Source organism: Balaenoptera borealis (genome assembly GCF_965194805.1).
Source record: "Balaenoptera borealis genome assembly, chromosome: 12".
In the NCBI taxonomy this organism is placed as follows: domain Eukaryota; kingdom Metazoa; phylum Chordata; class Mammalia; order Artiodactyla; family Balaenopteridae; genus Balaenoptera; species Balaenoptera borealis.
This window is the reverse complement of record NC_138869.1, coordinates 93,317,626-93,341,105: the sequence shown is the minus strand read 5'-3', so window position 1 is coordinate 93,341,105 and position 23,480 is coordinate 93,317,626. Positions and strand designations below refer to the sequence as shown.

The window sequence follows — 23,480 nt, the reverse complement described above, 5'->3', positions numbered from 1 at the left end:
AAGGTGAAGAAGCAAGTGCTGATGTAGAAGCTGCAGCAAGTTACCCAGAAGGTCCAGAAGATCTAGCTGAGATCATTACAGTGGCTCAGTGCCTGGTTTCAAAACTTCAAAGGAGAGACTGACTCTCTTGTCGGGGCTAATACAGCTGATAATGATAAGTTGAAGCCAGTGCTCATTTACCATTCCGGAAATCCTAGGGCCCTTAAGAACTATGCTAAATCTTCCCTGCCTGTGCTCTGTAAACGGAACAACAAAGCCTGGATGACAGCACACCTGTTTATGCCATGGTTTACTGAATATTTTAAGCCCACTATTGAGACCTACTGCCTAGAAAAAACATTCCTTTGAAAATATTACTGCTCATTGACAGTACACCTGGTCACCCAAGAGCTCTGATGGAGATATACAAGGAGATTAATGTTTTTCATGCTGCTAACACAGCATCCATTCCGCAGCCCATGGGTCAAGTAGTACTTTTGACTTTCAAGTGTTATTATTGAAGAAATATATTTTTATAAGGCTAAGCTGCTATAGATAGTGATTCCTCTGATGGATCTGGGCAAAGTAAATTGAAAACCTTTTGGAAAGGATTCACCATTCTAGGTGCCATTGAAGACATTCCTGATTCGTAGGAGGAGGTCAACATTTCAACATTAACAGGAGTTTGGAACAAGTCAATTCCAACTTTCATGGATGACTTTGAGGGGTTCAAGGTTTCGTGGAGGAGATAACTGCGGATGTGGTGGAATTAGCAAGAGAACTAGAATTAGAAGTGGAGTCTGAAAATGTGACTGAATTGCTGCAATCTCATGGTAAAACTTGGATGGATGAGGAGTTGCTTCTTATGGATAAGCAAGGAAAGTGATCTCTTGAGATGGAATCTATTCCCAGTGAAGGTGCTGTGAAGATTGTTGAAATGACAACAAAGGATTTAGAATATTACGTAAACTTAGTTGATAAAGCAATGGCAGGGTTTGAGAGAATCGACTTTAATTTCAAAAGAAGCTCTACTGTGGGTAAAATGCTGTCAAACAGCATTGCATGCTTATAGAGAAACTGTTCATGAAAGGAAGAGTCAATTGATGAGGCAAACGTCACTGTTGTCTTATTTTAAGAAATTCCCACGGCCACCCCCCTTCAGCACCCACCACCCTGACCAGTCAGCAGCCATCGGCATGGAGGCAAAACCCTCCACCCCCAAAAAGGTTATAATTCTCTGAAGGCTCAGATGGTGGTTAACCTTTTTTTTAGCAACAAACTATTTTAAAATTAAGGCATATGCATAGTTTTTTTAGATATAATGCTATTTCACACTTAATAGACTACAGTATAGTGTAAACATAACTTTTATGTACACTGGAAAATCAAAAAATTCATGTGACTCCCTTTATTATGACATTCGCTTTATTGCGGTGGTCTGGAGCTGAACCTGCAGTTATCTTTGAGTTATGCCTGCACGTTTCATTTTTCAGGTAGCTTTTCTTCTTAAGTATTTTATTTTAACATAATTGTAGATTTACTTAGTTATAAAAATTATGTGGAGATGCTGTACACTTCACCCAAGTCTCCCCCAAAGGTAACATCTTGCAAAACTGTAATATGTACAGTATCACAACCTGGATATCGACATGATGTGGTCAGGATGCAGAACATTTCCGTCACCACAAGGATCGCGCACACTGACCTTTATAGTCACATTCACTTTCCTCCCGCTCCATACTCTCCTTAATCACTGGCAACCACTATTTTGTCTTCCATTTCCATTATTTTGTTATTTCAATCTCAAGTATGTTATATAAATGTAGTCATACAGTAGGTAACCTTTTGCAATTGGCTCTATTCGCTGAACATAATTCTCTGGAGATTCATCCAGGTTGTTACATGTGTCAATAGTTCATTCCTTTCTGTTGCTGAGTAGTATTCCATGGTATTGGATGTGCCTCAGTTTACTTAACCATTCAACCGTTGAAGGGCATCTGGGTTGTTTTCAGGTTTTAGCTCTTACAAAGAAAGCTGCTGTAAATATTTATTTTAGGTTTTTGTGTGACTGTCTTAATATTTCTCCTGGATAAACACCTAGAAGTACAGTTGCTGGGTTGCATTGTAGTTGCATGATTAGTTTAAGAAAATGCCAGATTGTTTTCCAGAGCAGCTGTACCATTTTATATTCCCACCAGGATTGTATGAGTGATCCAGTTTCTCTACATCCTTGCCAGCATTTAGTGTTGTCACTGTTTTTTATGTTAGTGATAGCTATGTAGTGATATCTCATTGTGGTTTTAGTTTATATTTCTCTGATGGCTAGTAATGTTGAATCTCTTTTCATGTGCTTATTTTTCCCTCTGGATATCCTCTTAGGTGAAATATCTCTTTGTCTTTTGTCTATTTTCTAACTGAATTTTTTTCTTTTCTTTTTCCTTTCTTTTTTTTACTATTCTGTTTTGAGTTCTAGATACTAGTCCTTTGTCAGATATGTAGTTTGCAAATATTTTTTTCTCAGTCTACAGCTTGACGTCTCATCTCTCAAAAGGGTCTTTTGCAGAGTAAAAGTCTTTAATTTTGGTGATGTCTGGGCTTGTTAATTTTTCTTTTTATGGATGGTGCTTTTGGTGTCAAGTCTAAAAACAATTCACTTAGTTCTAGATCCAGAAGACTTTCTCTTAGGATTTTTTTCTAAAAGTTTATAGTTTTGTTTTACATTTTAGTCCAGGATCTATTTGAATTAAGTTTTGTGTAAGGTGTGAGACTTAGGTGGTTGTTCATTTATTTGTCTATAAATGTCCAGTTGCTCGAGCAGAAATTATTGAAAAGGCTATCTTTCCTCCACTGAATTGTGTTTTGCAGTTTTGTGTTTTTTCGGTGTTTGTGTGGGGTGGAATGGTTATTGTCTAAAAGTTTTCTGTCTTGTTAGGCTGCCACTTTTCTGGTTCTTTGGCAACAGAACAGGCTTTTGTTTTGTTGAGGGCTTTTATTGTCTGCACCTGTTGGCATTTCTGGGTTGCTGGCTTCTTCAGCTCCAAGTCTGGGATATAGGAGGCAAAACAAAACCCAAGTAGCTCACCATGGTGGTGTTCCTTGGGTTGCAAGGTCCCTAGCCGGTCTGCCTTCTCTCCATCTTTCAAAATGTTCTTATGTTTATTTTACATATACGTCTGGAGTTCTAGTTGTACTTAGTGGGAGGGATAGGGAAAATATGTTTATTTCATCTTCCTGGAAGCAGTGTCCACATTTTCTTTTCTTAATTATAAAAATTTTGAACATTCAGGAAAGTAGAATTGGATAATAAACACCAACATGTCTATTTCCTAGATTTAAGAGTTGTAAATGTTTCCCCATGTCTTAATCTATTTTTTATTGTTTTAAAATAAATTATAGACATAATATTTACCTCCACATATTCAGTATGCATCTCTAAAAAATAAGATTTTAAACATAAAGACAGTACTTTATATCTAATGACTTATTGCAATATCCAAATACTGTCTAATACCCAGTTCATATTCTGATTTCCCTAATTGTTCCCAAAATGTCTTACAGTTGTTTGGACAAAGTAAGACCTGATCAAGAACATGAAGTGTGTTCATATTATCTTTTAAGTCTCCTTTAATCTTGAACAGTTCCTTTCCTGCTTTTTTTCTCCATGACACTGATTTGTTGAAGAAATAGTTCCAGTTGAACCCTGGAATGTCCCACTATCAATAAGATTTATCTGGTGTTTCTTTTACTGTATCTCCTGTATTTTCTGAAAACTTGAAGTTAAAATCTAAAGGCTTTATTAGATTCAAGTTTGGCGAGACTGTTTCACGGGTAATGTTATGTTAAACAGATTTTCTGAGGGACTCATACGCTTGAATCATTTATAACTTTTTTATGTGATAGAGAAGATGCCTTCTGCAACCTGTGATACATTCCTGGATGACATAGAAGATATTGTGTCACAAGAAGATTCAAAGCCCCAAGATAGGCATTTTGCGAGAAAGCACGTTATTCCAAAGGTGCGAAGGCGAAATACCCAAAAATATTTACAAGACGAAAACAGTCCACCAAGTGATAGGTAAGCTTTTCTTTTCTTTGAAATTATATTCCGTATCATACCAGGGGAGGGGCTGGCACTACTGTATATGATATACATAATGTCTCTTTTAAAAAAACCTTTGAAATTTTGAGAGGAAATATGTAGTGGTTTTTTTGTTTGTTTTGTTTTTAATTTGAATGGTTTTAAATTTAGCAAAGTCATTGACTAAAGAAGAAAAAGATGTCAAATTGCATGTTTCTTAAAGGCAGGGCCTAGGGCAGTATTTGGCACAAAGATAGCTGCCCCCTTGCACCCTCCCCTGGCTGGATTTCTTTGCTGTTACAGTAGTTGGTGTGTAATTGTTACTCCCACATTAAAAATTTTATTGGAATTTGTGATTCTTATGAGATAGTGGTGGTTCGGGCATTTGGTTTTTCTTAGCAAATTTACAAATACTTGTGGATCATCTAAAGGCATTGGGCACAAATTATTGTGCTGTTTACACTGTTATATTAGGTCTCTAGTGAAATTCTAATACAACGTAGCCAGAAAGGAATATGCAGTTATATAGTTTTAATATGCTTATATTTGTTTACCTAGTAAATTGTTGAGAGTTTTAATACACTTGATTATTTTGTTTGGAACAGATTCATAAGATGTATGAATTTAAAATTTGCTTATATTTTAATGAATGAAGTTTATTAAGTTTGTCCTAAACATGTCATTAAGGTAATGTCTATTTAATTATTAATTATCAGGGCAATCCAAGTTGAAAGTCCTTTTATTTCCTTTGTAAAAATATTACATTTTTTAGAACTCTATTTTTATATACGGAATGCTTTGAATAGTGCTGTAGGGTGACAGATTTTCATTTTGATTCAGTTATTTATATCTGTAAGTTATAAACTAAAGATTGTAACTAGTATATAGTAGTCTTTAGATGTATTTAACTTTATTTGCCATTGCTGCTAGAACCATTTTCTGTGCTATTGTTGTTTGTTTGTACCTTTCCAGGAGTTGAACTTAGTGGTAGTATTTAGTAGTACTGAATGTAAAATACAACTCAGAGAAAAGATATTTTTTTTATAGTCTTAACTTAGAATTCTGTGCTGTTATTTTATCTTGTATTTAGATTTTTGGTGTAACAGCAGATTATGTATTAAGTTGGTGCATTTAATGAATAGCCTGTGAATGGATTGCAGTGAGTGAGTATTTTTGCATAATGGGCCCAGAAATTACCTAGTGCTTTTTATTTAAAAAATCCCTTAATGAGACTTCTTTTTTTAATTCATTAACAGCACTATTCCAGGCATACAGAAAATTTGGATACGAACTTGGGGCTGTTCTCATAATAATTCAGATGGAGAATATATGGCTGGACAACTGGCTGCTTATGGATATAAAATTACAGGTAATGAGATCTGTAATGTATTTTATTGATTAAATTTTTCAGAGCTAAGATTTTTAGAGATATCTATTCTAACTTCAGCAACTAAAGGACATTTTAGCATAACTTGATGATTTTAAGGGAAAAACAAAATGATACCTAATATATGTTGTCTAGATAACTACAGTTGACCCTTGAACAGCACAGCTTTGAGCTGTGTGGGTCCACTTATCTGGGGACCTTTTTCAGTACATACACTGTTATGTTTACAATCCGTGGTTGGTTGAATCCTAGGATGTGGAACCCTCGGATATGGAGGGCTGGCTATGGCACTTGAGGATATGCGGATTTTGGTCTCTGTTGCAGGTTCTGGAACCAATCCCCTGCACATACTTAGGGATGACTCTGTGTGTGTGTGTGTGTGTGTGTGTGTGTGTGTGTATATATAATATTAAAAAAAAAACTTTATTTTGAAATAAGTTTGGACTTACAGGAAAGTAGTAAAATTGAGAGTTTGTATATGCCCTTTATCCAGGTTCCCCTAATCTTAATATCTAACATAATTGTAGTATAATTAATAAATTGGGAAATTAGCGTTAGCGCAATACTGTTATCTAAACTACAGATCTTGTTTGAATTTTGTCAGGTTTCCCATTTACAGCCTTTTTATGTTCCAGGATCCAATCTAGGATCTCACCTTATGTTTATTTGTAATGTCTCCTTAGTCTCCTCCAATCTGTGACAGTTGCTCAGTTTTTTCTCATCTTTTATGACTTTGACACTTCTGAAAGAAAATCGATTATTTTATAGAATGTCCCTCACCTTGGGTTTGTCTGATAGAGTAAGGTAATTATGATTACCTTAGATTAGAGTAAGGTAATTATGCATTTTTGGCAAGAAGAGCACAGAAGTGATATTATATCCTTCTCAGTGCATCACATCGGGCAGGGGGCTTCATGATGTTAGTACACTACCCCTTGTCTGTCAGATTTCTCCACAGTAAAGTTACTATTTTTCTCATTGTAACTAATAAATATCCTGTGTCTCCTCAACCTCTTGCCTAGTAATTTTACTATTTGATAATTTTAGTATCTGTTGGTGGATCTTGTCTGCAACAGTTATTACTGTGATATTTGCTTAGTGGTGATTTTCTATTTTCTTCTTTTCTTCCACATTTAGTAATCAGAGTCTTCTGTAAGGAAGGGCTGTCCTTTCCTCCCCACTTTATTTGTTGATATCAGTATGAACTCATGAATATTTATTTTATTCTATAGGTTATAGTTCAGAGCTATCATTATTTATTTTGTTGCTTGTATTGTTCCAACTTTGGCCATAGGACCTTGTTTAGGCTGGCTCCTGTGTCCTTCAAACATGCCCCTATTCCTTTTTGAGCACTTCCTTATTTTCTGGCACCACAAGATATTCTAGTGTTGTATTTTCCCTTCCCCAGCCTCAGAAGCAACCACTTTTCCAAGGAATCCTGACCCCTTTCATTAGGAGAATAGTGTTTAGAACCAGACCAGAGATCTGGGCACTAGTTGTGCTTATTGCTACTGTGAAGTATCAGTGCTTCGAGGTCCTCTCAGTGGACAGAGTTAGGAAATATATATGTATATGAACTGGCACATACACACATCTGTATCTGTTTCTGTTGTATGTACATTAAATGGGAACATAATTTGAATGCTTTGTGAGAGGCAGTGAATGGCCCAGTGCTTTATATGTGTTATCATGCTTAGTCCTTGTGATATAAGGACATATTAGCATCCATTCATATAGGTGAGAATGGAGAGGTTGTTTCTTACTTTAAATCACATGGGCGGTAAAGTCTGTTGCTCCAAAATATTGCTCTTGACCACTAGTCTATATCACATAGCAAATTGCCTTTGCGTGTGTAGTTGGCCCGTCCTAGCTTCAAGATGGATGTGAGGAGAAGGGCAGATTGGAAAGTTATTCCTTTCATAGCATTGTTTCCTTCAATAAGTAAATAACCGTATGTCATTAACTCTGTTTTTGATAACTCATTCTTTTTTTTTTAAATTTATTTTTATTTATTTATTTATTCTTGGTTGCATTGGGGTGTCGTTTCTGCTCGTGGGCTTTCTCTAGTTGAGGTGAGCAGGGGCTACTCTTCATTTTGGTACGCAGGCTTCTCATTTCGGTGGCTTCTTTTGTTGTGGAGCATGGGCTCTAGGCGCGCGGGCTCAGTAGTTGTGGTTTGTGGGCTCTAGAGCACAGGCTCAGTAGTTGTGGCGCACGGGCTTAGTTGCTCCACGGCATGTGGGATCTTCCTGGACCAGGGCTCGAACCCATGTCCCATGCATTGGCAGGCGGATTCTTAACCACTGTGCCACCAGGGAAGTCCTGATAACTCATTCTTTAGACAGCAAAATCAGTCTTAAAACAGGTAAAAACACTCAATCTGCTTTTAGAATTACTTCTCTGTGTTCATTAGTAATTTTTGTATAATTTAGCCTGTACTTAACCTTAATACATTCTGATGGTGCAGTTTGAAAATTAAGAAAATAGCCTTTAGGGTAACTTCCTAAATATTAAGAAAATTCAGAGCTTGACTTATCCTAGGTGATATTTAATATCTAACACATGTTAATTCATTTTAGCCTATTAGCAGGTTTTTAGTCTTATAACAGTACTCTTCTATGTAAAATAAGTCTTGATGTGTTTATACAAGAATATTAAACTTTGTTATGCAAACCTAATTTTCGTTTCATATTTGGGAATAGTAAAAAGGGAAATTGGTTTCTTAATCACTTGAATGTGAAATTTATTTTTCTTATTAATGTAGTTTATTTCTTTTATATGCCTGTATTACTTATATGTATTCGTATTAATTTTACATACTGTTGATTTTACCCACTTCAGAAATTTATCAGTTTTAATTCTAGTCTGGCTTGCATGCAGTGGACTATAGGACCACTTTCTTACTTGTCTAGAAGCCATAGGCCCAGAAAATATAAACATTAGCTTCCTTAAAATATTTAATAAGGAAATCTCTACAGATCTTTCATTTAGGTTAGATATATGAATGATTTCTGGATACCTATGCCAGTGGTCTCTTTTGTTATTGTGGAATAATGAGAGTTTATAAAAATTATTATTGCTTAATAGTTTATAATATTTCATTAGTCACATGTAGACCAAAAATATTTTCGTTTAACTCTGTAATTGATAAAATGAGATATATAATAGATTATGTATAATGTACACAGAGGTTACTGAAAACAGTATACAGAGAAATTCAGAAATCTCAGTTACCAATGGTAGATATTTTTACTATTTGGGGAAGAAAGAGAGATTAGGTATATACTTGAAATTGCTACTTCTAACTGTGTGAATCTAGGAGTATAATTACTCCATAGTAAGACCTCACAGAGGCTTACTCAGAGAAGTAAATGCTTGCTCGTTGCCTCTTTCAAATCCTTTTTATTTTGAGGAAAAGGGTGGTTTATAACTTATAAGATAATGCCTGCTTGCTTCTCATTTCAAAGAATGAAACCTGCTGAGGAAAAATGATGTCATTCTCTAAAACTCAGATACCTGTTTGCATGATAGAATTAAATCAGTATTATGGAAAGCAGTTAAACTGTCCTTGTAGGTACAGTGGCTTTTTACAGAAGTATGATTTGAACACATACCTTTCATGAGTGTGTTCTTCAAGTGAGCAATTTTTATAGACTGACCCTCTACCCCCCAAATAATGCTGCTTTGGTTGTTGTTTTTGGATTATTTCTTTTGAATGTTGGTAAATTATTTTCATTGTCCTCATTGGTGGCAGATTTTTATATCTTGAGAATATATTTAGTGTTTGAATGGTCACAGGTCGTTTGAGGCCAAATCTGATGAACAAGTATTGTGGTATGATACTTATATGTTGGGACTCTTCATTACTGTGACATAAAATAGGATACATGCTGATTTTTCTGATCTCTACATTCTAGTTTTCTTTTTCTTCTTTAAACAGAGCATGGAAACATTTAGTTTTTTGTTTATCTCGTCTTTTCATCTCAACAGGAATCTCCTCTTGTGATAGGAAGCACAAAACTATGTTTCAACCATCAGCCTACTAAGTGGCACTAGTTTTGATTCTGTACTAAATTGTGTGTTATCCATACAAATTAAGTAGTGTTAATTTTGTTCTTGTTGTTTAAATCCTGAGCAATGTTTTCCGTATGTTTGAGAGTGAACTTGCATGGTTGATTAGATTCTTCACCTTTTACAGAGATAAAGAGAAAATCTAATTCACTCTTGTGAATTCTAAAATACTTTGGCTCCAGTTCCTGACTTTTTTAGCCTGGTATTATGTCAAAGTGAATGCCCACTCATAGTTAATAGCTTGCATGATAATCAAATTATTTTGATAAAAGTTTTAAGCTCAATTTTCTCACTGGTAGATGCGGGAAAACTTCATCTTTTTTTATCGTCTTTCTCTGGGAACTTGCGATCATTTTTCATCCTGTTCCACTTTTGGCCTGACCTTTTCAGGTCACTTAAACTTCTTGTTTGCATTTCTTGTAGCATGTAAGTGGTAGTACTTCAGCTCACATATAGTTGCAGTAATTTTTGTGAATAAATGCTCTGGAGTGCTCAGTTGTATTAAGATGACCAGTCTTTTCAAAATTGCTGGCATTCTGATACTGAAAAACTTAAAAATATTTTTTAGTTTTAATATTTTAGAATTTTTTTTTCTAGGCCTTACTAATATTTTATACGGTCAGTGTTTAATTCAACACATCCACATATTTTTCACTGTCTTTACTCTTCATTCCATCTTGCACCTCAGACCTTTATCTGGAATCTTTCTGCCTAAAGTACACCCTTCAAAATATTTTAGAATTTTTATGAGTGACAAATTTACAGAGACTAACAGATTTTCATAAACTTCACTTTTGCTTAATTGCTTAATGATTCATATTGCCCTTTGAGATTTTGTAAAACTTTTTTTGATAATTCATTTAGAAACAGCTTGTGTTTAAACTTTATTTTTTAAGAAAATGGGCAGATGAGTAATTACCATGAAAGCTTCACTTAAAAATCTGTTTTTTTGCATTGTTGGCTCTGATTTTGAGGAAAAAACCTTTTTTCAGATGTTGACACTGGAACATGTAAAATAATGTTGGCTCTTTTTTTGGCTGTTAAAATTCTAGTTGGTTTGGATTAAAGACATGATGTATTTTTAGCTCTTGGACAATAGGTGGCAGTATTACATTACATGATCACTGCATCTATGCCATTAATATGAAAAGTGAATTTTGTGTTACAAATAGTCTTCTAATAAAATTATTAGAAGTCATTAAATTAGTTAACACTTTATTTTATTCTGACTTATTGCTTTTTAAACTTTTTAGTAGTACTTATATAAGAATCAGACAAATTGACCTTTTCAGAGGCAGCATGATCCAGCTCAGATACCAGCCCACCATATGTATGCTGGAGACCACATGTGAAATTATTCGTTCATTGCTTACTGCTTGACATCGTCGTTGCTCTGTTGCCCTGACTGTGCTTGTTCTAGAATGTGGTCATTGTCCTTTTGCCTAGAAGAGCATGCTGAAGTGGGAGTTTTTGAATCTGAGGACAGACATTTGATACCTTCACCATTACATTGCTTTCACACTTAACTAAAAACTAACCTTCACATAAGGTGCATCTTGAGTAATCCCCAAATCTATGAACATATATTAAGTTTAAAGAGGTTTAATATTAAAAGAGAATGGAGTAAATTACAGCACTTTAAAATTTCCCACTCATTCCCACTTTACCAGCATCAAACACATGTTTGATGGTTAATTCAAGATGATTTGAATGTCCAGGCATTTGCAGAGACTTTCCTTTTGGTTATTTCTTCATTGTAGCTTGGTGATTCTCAAATTTAACAGTTTCTAAGAGTTCTTGTACTGTGTTACATACACAAATTCGTGTATGTCATATGTATGGGTGATTTAAGGGCTTTTTGTGTATGCGTGTGTGTTGTGACTATACCTTTGATCACCTAATCTGATCATTAGCTGTAACTGCTTGTACAGCTGTATCTCCACTTGCCCTGCCACCATTCAGCTTACTTCCTCTGCTTAGAGATGGAGAGGCTGGTACCTCAGCTACTTCCTGTCTTAGGGTAATTTATCTTTTTTTTTTACATGTTCTCTCCCATGGTGTGTGAGTTCCTTCTGTCTTAATCATCTTTACCTTTGGCATCTCAGAGACACTGTTGCTTAGTGATTAAGAGCAGACTGTAGCCAGCTGTTAATATTGAGCCAGACTGTAAAGCCAGCTACTGCCATGTATTAGCTTTATGACTTTGGGCAAATGACAATACCTCTGTGCTTCAGTATCCTTATTTATTTAATGAAGATGACTACAGCAGTCCTTTCTAAAGATTAAATATTAGTATGTACAAACGTGTTCAATGTGTGTCTGGTATTATCATCATCATCATCAAACTCAGTACCTGTCACACAATAGGAATTCAGGTGTTTTTTGTGTGTGCATTAGTGAACAAGTAAAAACAATGTTTTGACTATAATGTATTGAAGTAGTTTTATTCTTTCTTTATAGCAGAATAAAAACTAAAGTATACTCTAAAGTTTAAATAAATGTGGTATGTGGTATGTGTGTGAGTCCCTTGAGTTCTTCAGTAGAATCCTATTTAGTGGCTGTCAAGTCCAGTCTTCATGGTCCTGACATGTCTCAGATAAGATCCTCGTACTGTCACTTCACCTGACATGGACACTACAAATTATATTGAATCAGAAATCTAATTTAATCCATTCTTATTAAATTGGAAGCAGTAATTGCTTTCAATTTAATGGGATTGAATTCAGTATTAGAAGTTTTGATATTCCTTCAAACATAATAAAATTTGGTTATATATATATTTCCATGTATTTGTGTGTATGCCTGTGCATTTGCAGAGAGAGAAGTGATCTTGGAGCATTGCTTGTATTCAGGTGAGTTATTTGCAGCGATTGGTAAGGGGGCATAGTATGGGGTGGCAACAAGAGTGGCACTTACTCCTTCTTTTTTTCCCTTTCTGCCCAGGGAGAAAAGCAGGGAGAATTAAAAGTAAGGGCTTTCAAAGTGGGATTTCCATCCGTTCACAAATAGGGGAGGGAAATCAAGAGTCTCTAGAGAAGATCCAGAATGTTGTTTACTCTTGAGGGGGGCGCATCCAGCGCTCCCAGTGATGAAAAAAGAGCTGTGGGGTGAAAGGGACTCCTTTAAAAATGTATGCTTAGCATGTTTATATTCAGTCTTTCCCACTGAATCATTTTTAGAAATGGCTAGGTTTACCAATTTTTATGTCTTATACTGTGCTTTTTCTTGAATATGTCATGAACAAGATGTGAGGCTAATTAATGAACATTTCTGAGTTAATGTCTAATTATTGCATTTGATCGTGGAGTTCTGTTTCACAGAAGATGTAGTACTTCTGTCCCATCCCTCTGGCTCGCTCTTTGCTTTTACTCTTTCAGTGTTTTCAGTAACCATTTTAGCTACCATCTTATCAGCTGTTGTCTTCTTTCTTTCTTTTTAATTGAGTGGCAGTGTGCAGTAATTTAGGATGGGTTCATTACATATTAACTGATTTTGAAGTCTGCTCCATGAAGAACTACTGGATGACTGCACTTTGAGTAAAATTCATAGTAACAAATGAATCAAAGATAAAAGATCAGTGAGAATATTTTCTTTTTTCCATGTGAGAGCTGAATTGTTAGCTAGCTTACAAAAATAAGGGAGCTGTGAGGGTGTTCTAGAATAACTATGTTATGGTCTCATAAAAACTATTCAGGAAATCAGTGAAAGAGGTAAAAGTAGGAGACATTGAAAATGCTATACAGACATCTAAATATGAGATCAAATTAAGGCAAAGAAGCTTTAGGGGGAATATTTGAAGCTTATCATTTCCATCTCATTTGTAGCAGCTTTTAATCTGTGTCTTAGGTAAGTTGCAAATCGCATGCAAGCCATAAACAAGGGCTGTTTTTTTCCTGAGGAAAAAAATGAGAGAAGGCTTTGCAGTTTTCAGTGAAGGTTTTTTCTTTTGGCACAGAGGTAGGAAGAATACTGTATTAGATGAAGAGTTTTTGTGTTCGTGAAATGTAAACAGCTGTGAGAGTGTAGTCAGCGTTTGTATGTTCTTCATGTAGTAATTTAAGCATAAATATCTTTTCCTTGCAAGTATATACAAAAAACATTTTACAAATAAAATTTTGCAAAATCTTATTGAAGAATTAATGTTGAAATTTAAAAACTAGCAATTTCAAAATACTGATGACTCACCCATTCTTAACTGAGGGATATTTGAGTCAGGCATTAACATTTTCTGAGCCTCAGTTTTCTTTGAAATGAAATGGTGCTCTGCCAACCTCATGAAATTGAAAACATATAAACATGAGGTAATATTTTAGTTTTTGAAATATTTATGTTTTAAAATAAATAACTCATTTATTACACCTTAATGTTACTAAATTGTAAACTGATGTTTTTTTAATTTCTTGCTTTGCTCTCTTTCATCGCATTTAAAGATATTTTTGTACAATTTAGAAGCTCAATTCCTAAATGTACCAAAAGGTGGCACTGTTTACGTATATATAATATTTTGCTTTTTGATGAAGAAATGTGTTGCATGTTTTATCTGCAGATGTATTAAATTGAGGTTATATTTTTTAACATAAAATTTTCTGTTTTGTAAATGGATTTTTAATTCATGTAAGGTTTACTAGGACCAGGTTACTTTTTTTTTGGAAATGGTTTGGAAATTTAGATATTTGACAATCATCGTGTAGACATAGACTCCTGTATAATCCAATATAATTAATGGTAAAACCTTGTATTAATGTGACAAGCTAATGTTTCATGGAAAACATAGTTGCTTTTGTATAGCAAAAACCATTAATTTTTTTAAGCCTCTAAAAACTATCCAGTGATTAAAACATAACAGCCATAAATAAATGATTTGTGTGGCTTTTAGGTCATACCACATAGGTTTATCCATTCTGGAATGTTACTTTATGGTAAAAGTACCTTTGAAAATTTAGAAAAATCTTTCATTGCTTGAATTTCCTACCGGCAGTAGTGAGATGAAAGGAGAATCTAGGTTCTATGAATAGCTTCTCTAGGTGAAGAATGCAAAAATTAGATAATATGAATTTGACTTGAAGTGAGGATTATTTATATAAAGGATGTGGTGCATACATTTCCCATACAGTTAGGTGAAAACCTCCCTGATTGTTTATTCATGGAGCATATTACATCCAATGTAGTTTATGACCCCAGAAGATAATACAATTAGTATATTTTTATGTCCAATAAAAGCTATCTGTAGTTGTTTTTTAATATAAACAGAATTTGTCAATGATTTTTACTGGATGTAGAACAGCACAAAATGCTTCTGTTACTAATATAAAATGCTTGACTCTTGTTTTGGGTGTAAGATTAAAAAAATCTAAGATAATTTCAGGTGTGCTTCCACTGTTTCCTTTATTTAAAAGCAGAAAATGTTTGAAGTCAACATAACTTGTACATTTCAGTTTTTGTTATTTTTTCCTGAAGTATCTCTTTTTAAGGTACTAATCCTTAGAAATAAAGAGTTAATATCTTCCTCCATTAAAAACTCATCCTTATAACTCTGAAGTGACTGTCTCAGTTACTAAATGTATGTAGTTTGGGGGAAGTGAAGACACAATTGGCAGTTAGAGGGGTTCTTTTATGTTCATGAGAGTGTATGTGCTTATATTTAAATGTTCACTCTTATTGCTGCTTTTGTTGATGTTAGTAATAATGGTACATATGTGATTTGTCTGGATTGTTTAAAAATGCATAATTAAAGGAGGATTTGATTATTCAGCAACTGTTTCAGTAGCTGAAGACTATCATTTAGACATTTTCTTCCAATATTTGACAATTGTTCAGTGAGCTATGAACAGTATGAAAAATTGTAGGAAAGCATTGTAACACTACAATACTTCAGAGCCCACACTCTTAGGATATTCTTATTGTAGAGATTAATGGAGTGTTTTAATTATTTAGCAAGAAACAGATCTGTTTTTTAACCTAGTCTTTTTCTAGATGTAAAATTCTAGGGATTTGCTAAATAACAAAGATTATTTTCCTAAATAACAAAGATTATTTTCCTAAATGACTTTGTGTTTAGGGATTTTTGTAAGGACATTAGAAAGTGCAAAAATGCACTCAGAATAACTTTTTTAGAAAGCATGAAACTGAGAAAGACAGCTAAGTGTCCCCAACATGCTTTCAGCAGGTCCCCACCCCCTGCTCCCCCCCAGGCTCCCCATAATGGCACATGTGCTTCTCAGGGTAGGACCTGAAGCAGTAAAATGCGATATTATACAAGCAATATTTTTTTCCTAAAATACTTGTGATTAAAAGAAATCCAGTCAATCAGCATTATATATTTGTAAAAAAAATAGATCTATCATGCAGAGTTTGTCTGGCTCCTTTAGATGCCTTATAATAATGTGCTAATTTATGCTGATGATCTTACCTTATGACCCTTCTGTGTGGCCTAGATATGTTAATATGTTATAGCTTTTTAATTTTAGTCATCTGTGTTGGTTGAATATGCTTGTCAGTCCACAGTACCGCTCACCAGTCTATGTCAAGGACTGGAAAAGAACAAGAAAAATTTATCTCAGAATCAGTTTCTTTAAGCATGCATTAGTAATGGAGGAAATTACAAAATAGACATAATTTATTTTTATTCTTTCTATAAAAAGTATACTCGGAGGGATTTTTTTCCCTTCTAATATTTAGCCCTTTATCTGAAAGTGTAATGTCCCTTTAGCTTAGCCTTGAAATTGTTGTCCCCCATTTCTGGTTCTCATCTTGATCTAAAAGACACTGATCAACTCAAATGCTTGAAAAACGTGGGGTAATTTTTAAATTAGCATACTTGGCATAACTGCGTAAGTATTTCTCAAACCTCTCTGAGCCTGTGATTCCTTGTCTCTAAAATGGGTTACAGGGTTGTTGTGAAAATTAATAAATGGTTGATAAACGTTAGCTATTATTATATTAAGTATTAATAAAGAAAAGTCACCATTATGTATGTTTTAAATTTGAGTCTCTGAAATGAACGGTAACTTAATGAAATTTAATTTAAATATGTGTTTTATTTATTTTAATCTATTTAAATGTCTTTTAGTTTTATGTATTTCTGTCTTGCACATCTTTTTCTGATGGTGACTGTTAATTAGGAAATGAGAATGGGATATTGAAGTAATGTATAATAGATGGCTTCCGGGGGGGAACCAGTGAGGCAGAAAGGAGTGATTTCATAGAAGGAATAAGGGAGTAGAAGTTGGAAGATTGGAGGTCTTGCTTTAAAGGTGACATGGATTATTAGTGAACTTACTTATCTCTTTTTTGGCTTCTTTTCTCCTTTTTTAAAAAAATGTATTTTATATTGGACTAGAGTTGATTTACAATGTTGTGTTAGTTTCAGATGTACAGCAAAGTGATTCCGTTATACATATACATGAATCTTTTTTTTGACTTTTTAATTCTTGCCTGTGAAATAACCCATTTTGACTGTTGCAGAAATATGAGGGTTGGGTGGGCAGGTCATGTTTTTTCACCTTTCTCTCACTCTGGAAGAGGTACAGCACTAGGTTAAGAAATATCAGGTGTGAAATCCTTCTCCAGCATTTCTCATTCCATTCCTCCTTATCCCATCTCCCCCAGCACACCTCCAAAGCAGGCTTTTCCTTAACCCACTATTACGACCAAGATTATCTTTATCTCTGCTTGTAGCACTCATTAGGCTCTACTGGAATTATTTGTTTACATAACTTTCTCTCCTGTAAGATTGAACTTGAGTACAGGGAGAGCCTTTTTTTCTTGTATTCTTAGTACCTATTACCATATTTGGCCTGTAATAAGCACTTGGTTCGTGTTCATTGAATGAATTTATATCGATGTTCATGTCATTCATGAGAAACAGGTAAAATTTACTGAGTGATTCCATGGAGTACAGAGGTGGTTTCTCATTTGTGTTGCCTTTACTATTAGGTGTAAACCACCGATGATTTCTTACCACCTGAAAGAATTAAATTTAGCATTTTTCTAGGTCAAGTAGTCTTTTATAAGTTTTTGAGACCCTTTTATGAGCCTGACCATAGTAAGTGGCCTTGTCGGTGCTTTACAAATGTTGTGATTCGTGGGCACCTTAAGTATAGATTTCCTGCTTAAAGTGACTGAACAGAATAGGCACATTGTTCTTTGTTAGTTTCCTCAATTGGTTCTTGTAATTTTCCTGTTTCTCCTGGTGATACCTTAAGGCATCTGGCCCGTGTTGAGTATTTCTTCCTGACTCATCATTCCTTCTGCCACCTGCCAAAGAAATGCTTTTACTTTGGTCAAGAACATTTGGAGTGAGTTAGATTTCATTATGGGGTAGGTCATGGACCACCTGATAAGTCTAAACATGTCATACTAATTAGCATTGACTGGCTGCCACTAGAATGCTTAATTCTGGTGTTCTGCTTTTTAAACCTACAGGTGTTATGGAGGATGGAAAAATCCTTTATCTGAATATGAAACTGGGCACCAAATTTGAAGACTTTTCCCCCACTCCCAGTATGATTTTACTTTGTGAGAAGCTCCAGTAGACTGTATTATGTTTAGTTTTATATAATCTTTCAGGATTGTTAGAATTTTTTCCTTAGGTATATTTAAGTCACCGCTTTTTAAGATAATTTAGAAAAGAGGAATTGAGGGTTGGCAATTAAAAAGGAAGAAAAATGGCTCATAGATCGTATGTAGAGGTTTTAACCTTTCATCCTGGAAGAGAGGGATACTTTGGGGCACTAGTGCTTATCATCTTGTATCTGAGAGCTGGGAGGCAGTTGAGATCTGTGCTGGAAGGTCCCCGGGACCCCCCGAAATAGGAATCCTTTGCAGTAAGAAAGGAATCTATTGGACTTACAAATGTTTGGACACATTCTTAGAATGCATTTTATCTGCTGCAAGCCAAAAGACGTTTACTCACATTTGAATGAAACTGTAGAAGGGAAATCCTGAATTTTCTCGAAAGCAGGGGAGGTTAGAGAACCTTAAAAGCGCAGTATCCATCCTTATGAACTGAAAGAGTAAAATGTCACTTATTGTCCTTTCTTTTAGTGCAATGTCTTTATTAGACTGTAGTAAATTTTACAGATATTGATAGGGGCTTCCATGGGTTCTTTTTCTACCTTTGGTCTCCCTGTCCTATCTTCCAATTAGATCTTAGATTCCCTCAAATATATTCTCCTGCTGTGGAAATCTTTAGAAATATTAGCCCCTTGACTGGGGAGGGACTACTTTCCACCTATATTTCTCGAAAGGGAAATGTACATAAATGTCTAGAAAGAGTTGTGTTGAGCTTAAAGAATAAGTACTAAAGGTGGGAGAAGGAACAAGAAAAACTCAACGTTAAAGCAGCATCTATTGAGTTAGACTCTGGGCAAAGCTGACCAACTTGCCTTGTGATCTTAGCCAAGCCATTTAGTCCTTCAGTTTACTTATATCTCAAATGAGTGAGTTGCACTCCAGTGTTCTCTGGTTCTGTATAAATTCATTCATTCATTAGATACTCATTGGGTGCCTGTGGTGCTGTGTGTTCATCAGTGAGCAAGGCAGATACGGTCTCATCCTTGTAAGAAGGCTTCTGTTTCCCCTGTCTCTGCTGACCTGTCTTTTTCCCATTCTTCCCTTATCTAGTAATTGGGTGGATAATGAGGAAATGAAGCAATTTGAAATGATTAATTACAAATTTGGGGACCCTGTCTGCCTATTTATGTACAGAATGGATCAGTATTTTTTTGGGAAAAAAGAACAACTTGTAAAGACGATAGTTTATATACGTTAAAAAGGTTATTAAAATGAAGAAGTGAGTTATCTGTTAGTGGAAATAATTGGGTGTCTTAGGAGTGAGAGACGTGAAAGAGAATGATCTTGTTTAAGTTTAGGTGTGCCAGGTATAAATGGAAAAGATTTATCCCTGACGTTGGAAAGTAATTTAAGAGAAAGTATTTGAGCTTTTTGGGTGTAGTTATGCTGTTGTATATGTTGAAGGTCAGATGTAATTTTTTTGGGTGGCGGGGGTGGGGGGAATCTCTTTGTTTTGAGTCCGCTCTAGTGTCTTGAGCTTTATGCCTTTAGTCTGGAGAACTGAAATTTATTATCTCACAGAAGGGGAAAATAATTTGAATAGAGTTAATTGAAATGAAAGGAGTAAATTTTTCTTTTTTAAGATTTAATCTTATTTATTTCTGGCTGCATTGGGTCTTCATTGCTGCACGTGGGCTTTCTCTAGTTGCGGCGAGCAGGGGCTACTCTTCATTGTGGTGCGCGGGCTTCTCATTGCGGTGGCTTCTCTTGTTGCGGAGCACGGGCTCTAGGCGTGCGGGCTTCAGTAGTTGTGGCATGTGGGCTCAGTAGTTGTGGCTCGCGGGCTCTAGAGTGCAGGCTCAGTAGTTGTGGCCACAGGCTTAGTTGCTCCACGTCATGTGGGATCTTCCTGGACCAGGGCTCGAACCCGTGTCCCTTGCATTGGCAGGCGGATTCTTATCCACTGTGCCACCAGGGAAGTCTCGAAAGGAGTAAATTTCTACTTAATTAAGAAATACACTGAGACATCCAAAATGAAGAAAACTCCCATATTTGGCTTCTGGATCTAAAATGATACTCTAGTCTGTGTAGGTTGGTTCAAGAGCGTTTAACTCTGTTGGAGGCAGCCAGGTTAGCTTTGTGGAATTTAAAACTCTGACTTTTCCCTAAATACTGACGAAAGCAACTAAATTTATTGGTTATTAGGGAGCGAGAGTAAGTTCAATTTTCTCCAGACTTATGACAATTAGAGGTTGGTTCTAGCATATCTAATGCTTCAGTTTCAAGGCTACCTCTATTTGAGAGCTGTTTTGGGGAGATAACCTTGTAACACATACATTTTAATGAGTACATTACTTTTACCACCTGCTGAAGTCGACTTGGAGTGACTACTGACCTGAAGTGAATGCCTGTGTTCAATATTAATACGGCATGTCTGGATCCAGACAGCAATCTTTCATTTTGACATGCACATAGTCAAAGTAAATTAATGTTTAAAACCCGAACACTTTAAGTTCAGTCAGTGTGTGCATTCCATAATAATCCTTCAGAAGCAGTTTACATAGAAATGCTGCGTGCTTTCTTATACTTTATTTATCATACATACAGGTCCACATTATAGTATTCGTAACAAGATTTATCCATTGCTATTTTTGTGACTCACTTGTCTTGCGGTGGCTAAAGAAATTAATTATTTTAGGATTTAGTCTTTGCATGTTTTAAATAAAATTACACTGTTTTATATATTCATGCCTGGCAAGACCGTAGCCTAATTTCAGTTATCTTATTTTTAGATTTTTTTTTTTATTAACCTAGTTCCTTCCTTTATTTCTGCTCAAATCAAACATTTTTGAAAGTATAGTAATTTTTAATAAACTAGGCCTGGAAATAATGCATATTTATGACTTTATGTATCAAGGATATTGCTGGAGGATTTTTCTTTTCTTCCTTACGTGCCGTTTTCTAACCTTGCTTTTATTGGTTAAAAAAAACATTCATGGCAGATGTAGTAATGGGAAAATTATATTAACATTTAAGTATTAAATTAGCCTGTAGCCAGAGTCTCCTACTAATATGATGACATTTAGTGAGTTCAGGATTTTAAGGACCACGCTGCACAACTCACTGTTGCACATTTCCTGTTTGCCTTTTTTGAAAAGTATGTTAGACCTGCCTTTTCAGATTGAAAATTTCCATTGTGGAATCCAATGTTGTTATTATTTTACCTTGCTTGTCAGTGTTTGTTATTTATGTATTAAGAATATGTGTATAGTGACCATAATGAGAATAATATGTGATTGGCGCCGTCTGCAAACAAGACAGTTTTCATAACACTTTTACAGCTTAATTTCAAAGAAAAATCTCAAGTTATATTTATTAGCAAACATATTTTAGCTAGGGAGTTTTTCATCCTCCAAAAAGATGGCAGATGGAAGTGAACCTAATATGTGTTAAAAGAAAATACGCTGCATTTATTTTAAATTTTATCTCTTACATCAGCATGATGCTTTTTATTTAGTCTTAGAGTTATAATAAATGCCATACTTTTGCTGTAAAAGTCAAAATTAGATTTCTTCTATGTCCGACAGAATTAATTTTCTGTTCAGAAATAAATAAAATATTTGGTTTAGGGCATAGACCATCAAATAACAGCTGTTAGATGACACTTCATACAGTTTTAGTGTCCTGGATCTTGAATATTCCTACATCAGAAAACTATGTGCTTTACCCATGGTACAGTGGGTTTAGATTGGATTTGGAAGCATTGTACAGAGAACACCTGTTGTTTCCCTTGAATGATGTATGCCCTACATACGTGACCTTTGTGACCCACCGCTCTTGCAGTGGTCATGGATTTGCACTGATTTGAGCACAGTCTTTCACTGGGTCCTGTTTTCAGTTCTCATGTGTGATGGCTGGCTGGCAGAATTAAACATCTGCCTTGTGGCTGCAGAAGGCAGTGTGAATGGCTGGTTCAAATTTACAACACTGGCTTGTTGAGTGTTACGCTGTCACTACCTGAATTAACTAGCTGTGGATAAAGTGTCTGTGAACATGCTCGTTTTTTGTCCTGCTGCATGGGGAATTTTTGTCCTGTAAATTTTCGTAAGAGGTTATATGAGTTTGGATTAACTGGAAAGTCAGCATTTTAGCACCACCTCTCTCCCAGAGACTTTGTTAGTGATTTCTACAAAAAGAGACTGTGTAAGAGATGATATGATCAGGCCTCTTATTCCTGATCTGATTTTAATTTGCTTACTTTTATAATTTTTCTACAAAAAAGAAAAAACCAGCCATATTCTACCTCTAGAAGGTTAAGGAGTTTAGCTAGAACGTATGCATGTGTAGGTTTTTATGGAGTCTTAGACATCTGTACAAACACACTATAGAGTAAGTGCATTTTTTTGAAGCAATAAGATCTCTCAGTAAGTAAGATGTATGGAGGCCCCAGAGGTCTTGGACTATTTTGTTTGAAGCTACCCCTATACCTCCATAGATAGATGACAAGGCAGACATTTTCTTTGGTGAAAAGTAGTTCCCAGCCAACTCTGATATCCACTTCTTGCAGCTTTATGGACTTACTTCAGAGGGCTGGCTACTGAGAGCAAAATATGTGCATGATTACATATAATCAAGGTTAATTTTTATCAAGGGTCACCATGTTTTTGCTATGGTCTGACAGTCATGACCTACATTACAAGAGCCCTGTGGGTCTGTCTGGTGTATTTTTGCTTGATGTCTGGGTAGTTTATTTCAGATGCTTGTCAGTTTCATTATATATTATCATTTGGGGCTTTTGCTGGATTTTCAGGTATTCCGTAAAAACAGTGCTCTTTGCAATTAGATTGTCATGAGGGAGCTTCTGTTTTATGGTGTGTAAACACTCTTTAATCTTGAAGGATGAGTAATTTGGGGGACACTTTCCATTTGTTTTTGTGTTATATTCACTTGGTACATTATTTTGAAATAGAATAAACTTTAGTTCTACAACCAAGATTCCAGATTTGGTTCAGTTAATTCATTCTTTAGCTCTTCTTGGGGAAAACATTTTGGAGTTTTCAATTCAAATGCATTTTCTTTGCTTAAGAAAAATCCAGATGAGTAGTTTATATCACAGCCAGCAACTAAGTGAGATTTATAAGTCAGAAATTTACAAATTTCTTCCCCTTTTGCCAGTACAAAGGGAATGATAGACATTGTTTTTAAAAAATGTGATTTAGGACATTTTGGTAACTCAAAGACAAAACTTAATGGCTGTTAAAGCTGGGTATTTGGTTTTGTAGTTTGAAATCATATTTAATTTTGGCCATATCTATCTTAGTAGTTTAAAGGATAAACAGTTCAAACAGTAAGAAAAAAGCAGTTTGTGTTTTGTCAGTTTTCAACTTTAGATATCAGTAAATCATTGCTGTAGCCTTCTTTATCTTTTGTTTGCACAAAAAACCTGTTAGA

At 35.2% G+C, this 23,480-nt stretch overlaps 1 protein-coding gene across 4 annotated transcripts in view; it reads left to right on the top strand.

Annotated features, from left to right (window-relative positions):
• CDKAL1 (CDKAL1 threonylcarbamoyladenosine tRNA methylthiotransferase) overlaps positions 1–23,480 on the top strand; it is a 654,356-nt gene that overhangs the window by 9,152 nt on the left and 621,724 nt on the right. For 2 of the 4 annotated variants that reach the window (XM_082346348.1, XM_082346349.1), the window contains exons 3-4: positions 3,880–4,054; positions 5,314–5,426. In XM_082346348.1, the coding sequence (XP_082202474.1) occupies positions 3,880–4,054; positions 5,314–5,426 (288 nt within the window). Of the gene's footprint in view, positions 1–3,879; positions 4,055–5,313; positions 5,427–23,480 lie in introns of those variants that run through there. The other 2 variants (XM_082346350.1, XM_082346351.1) reach the window with 2 other exon arrangements.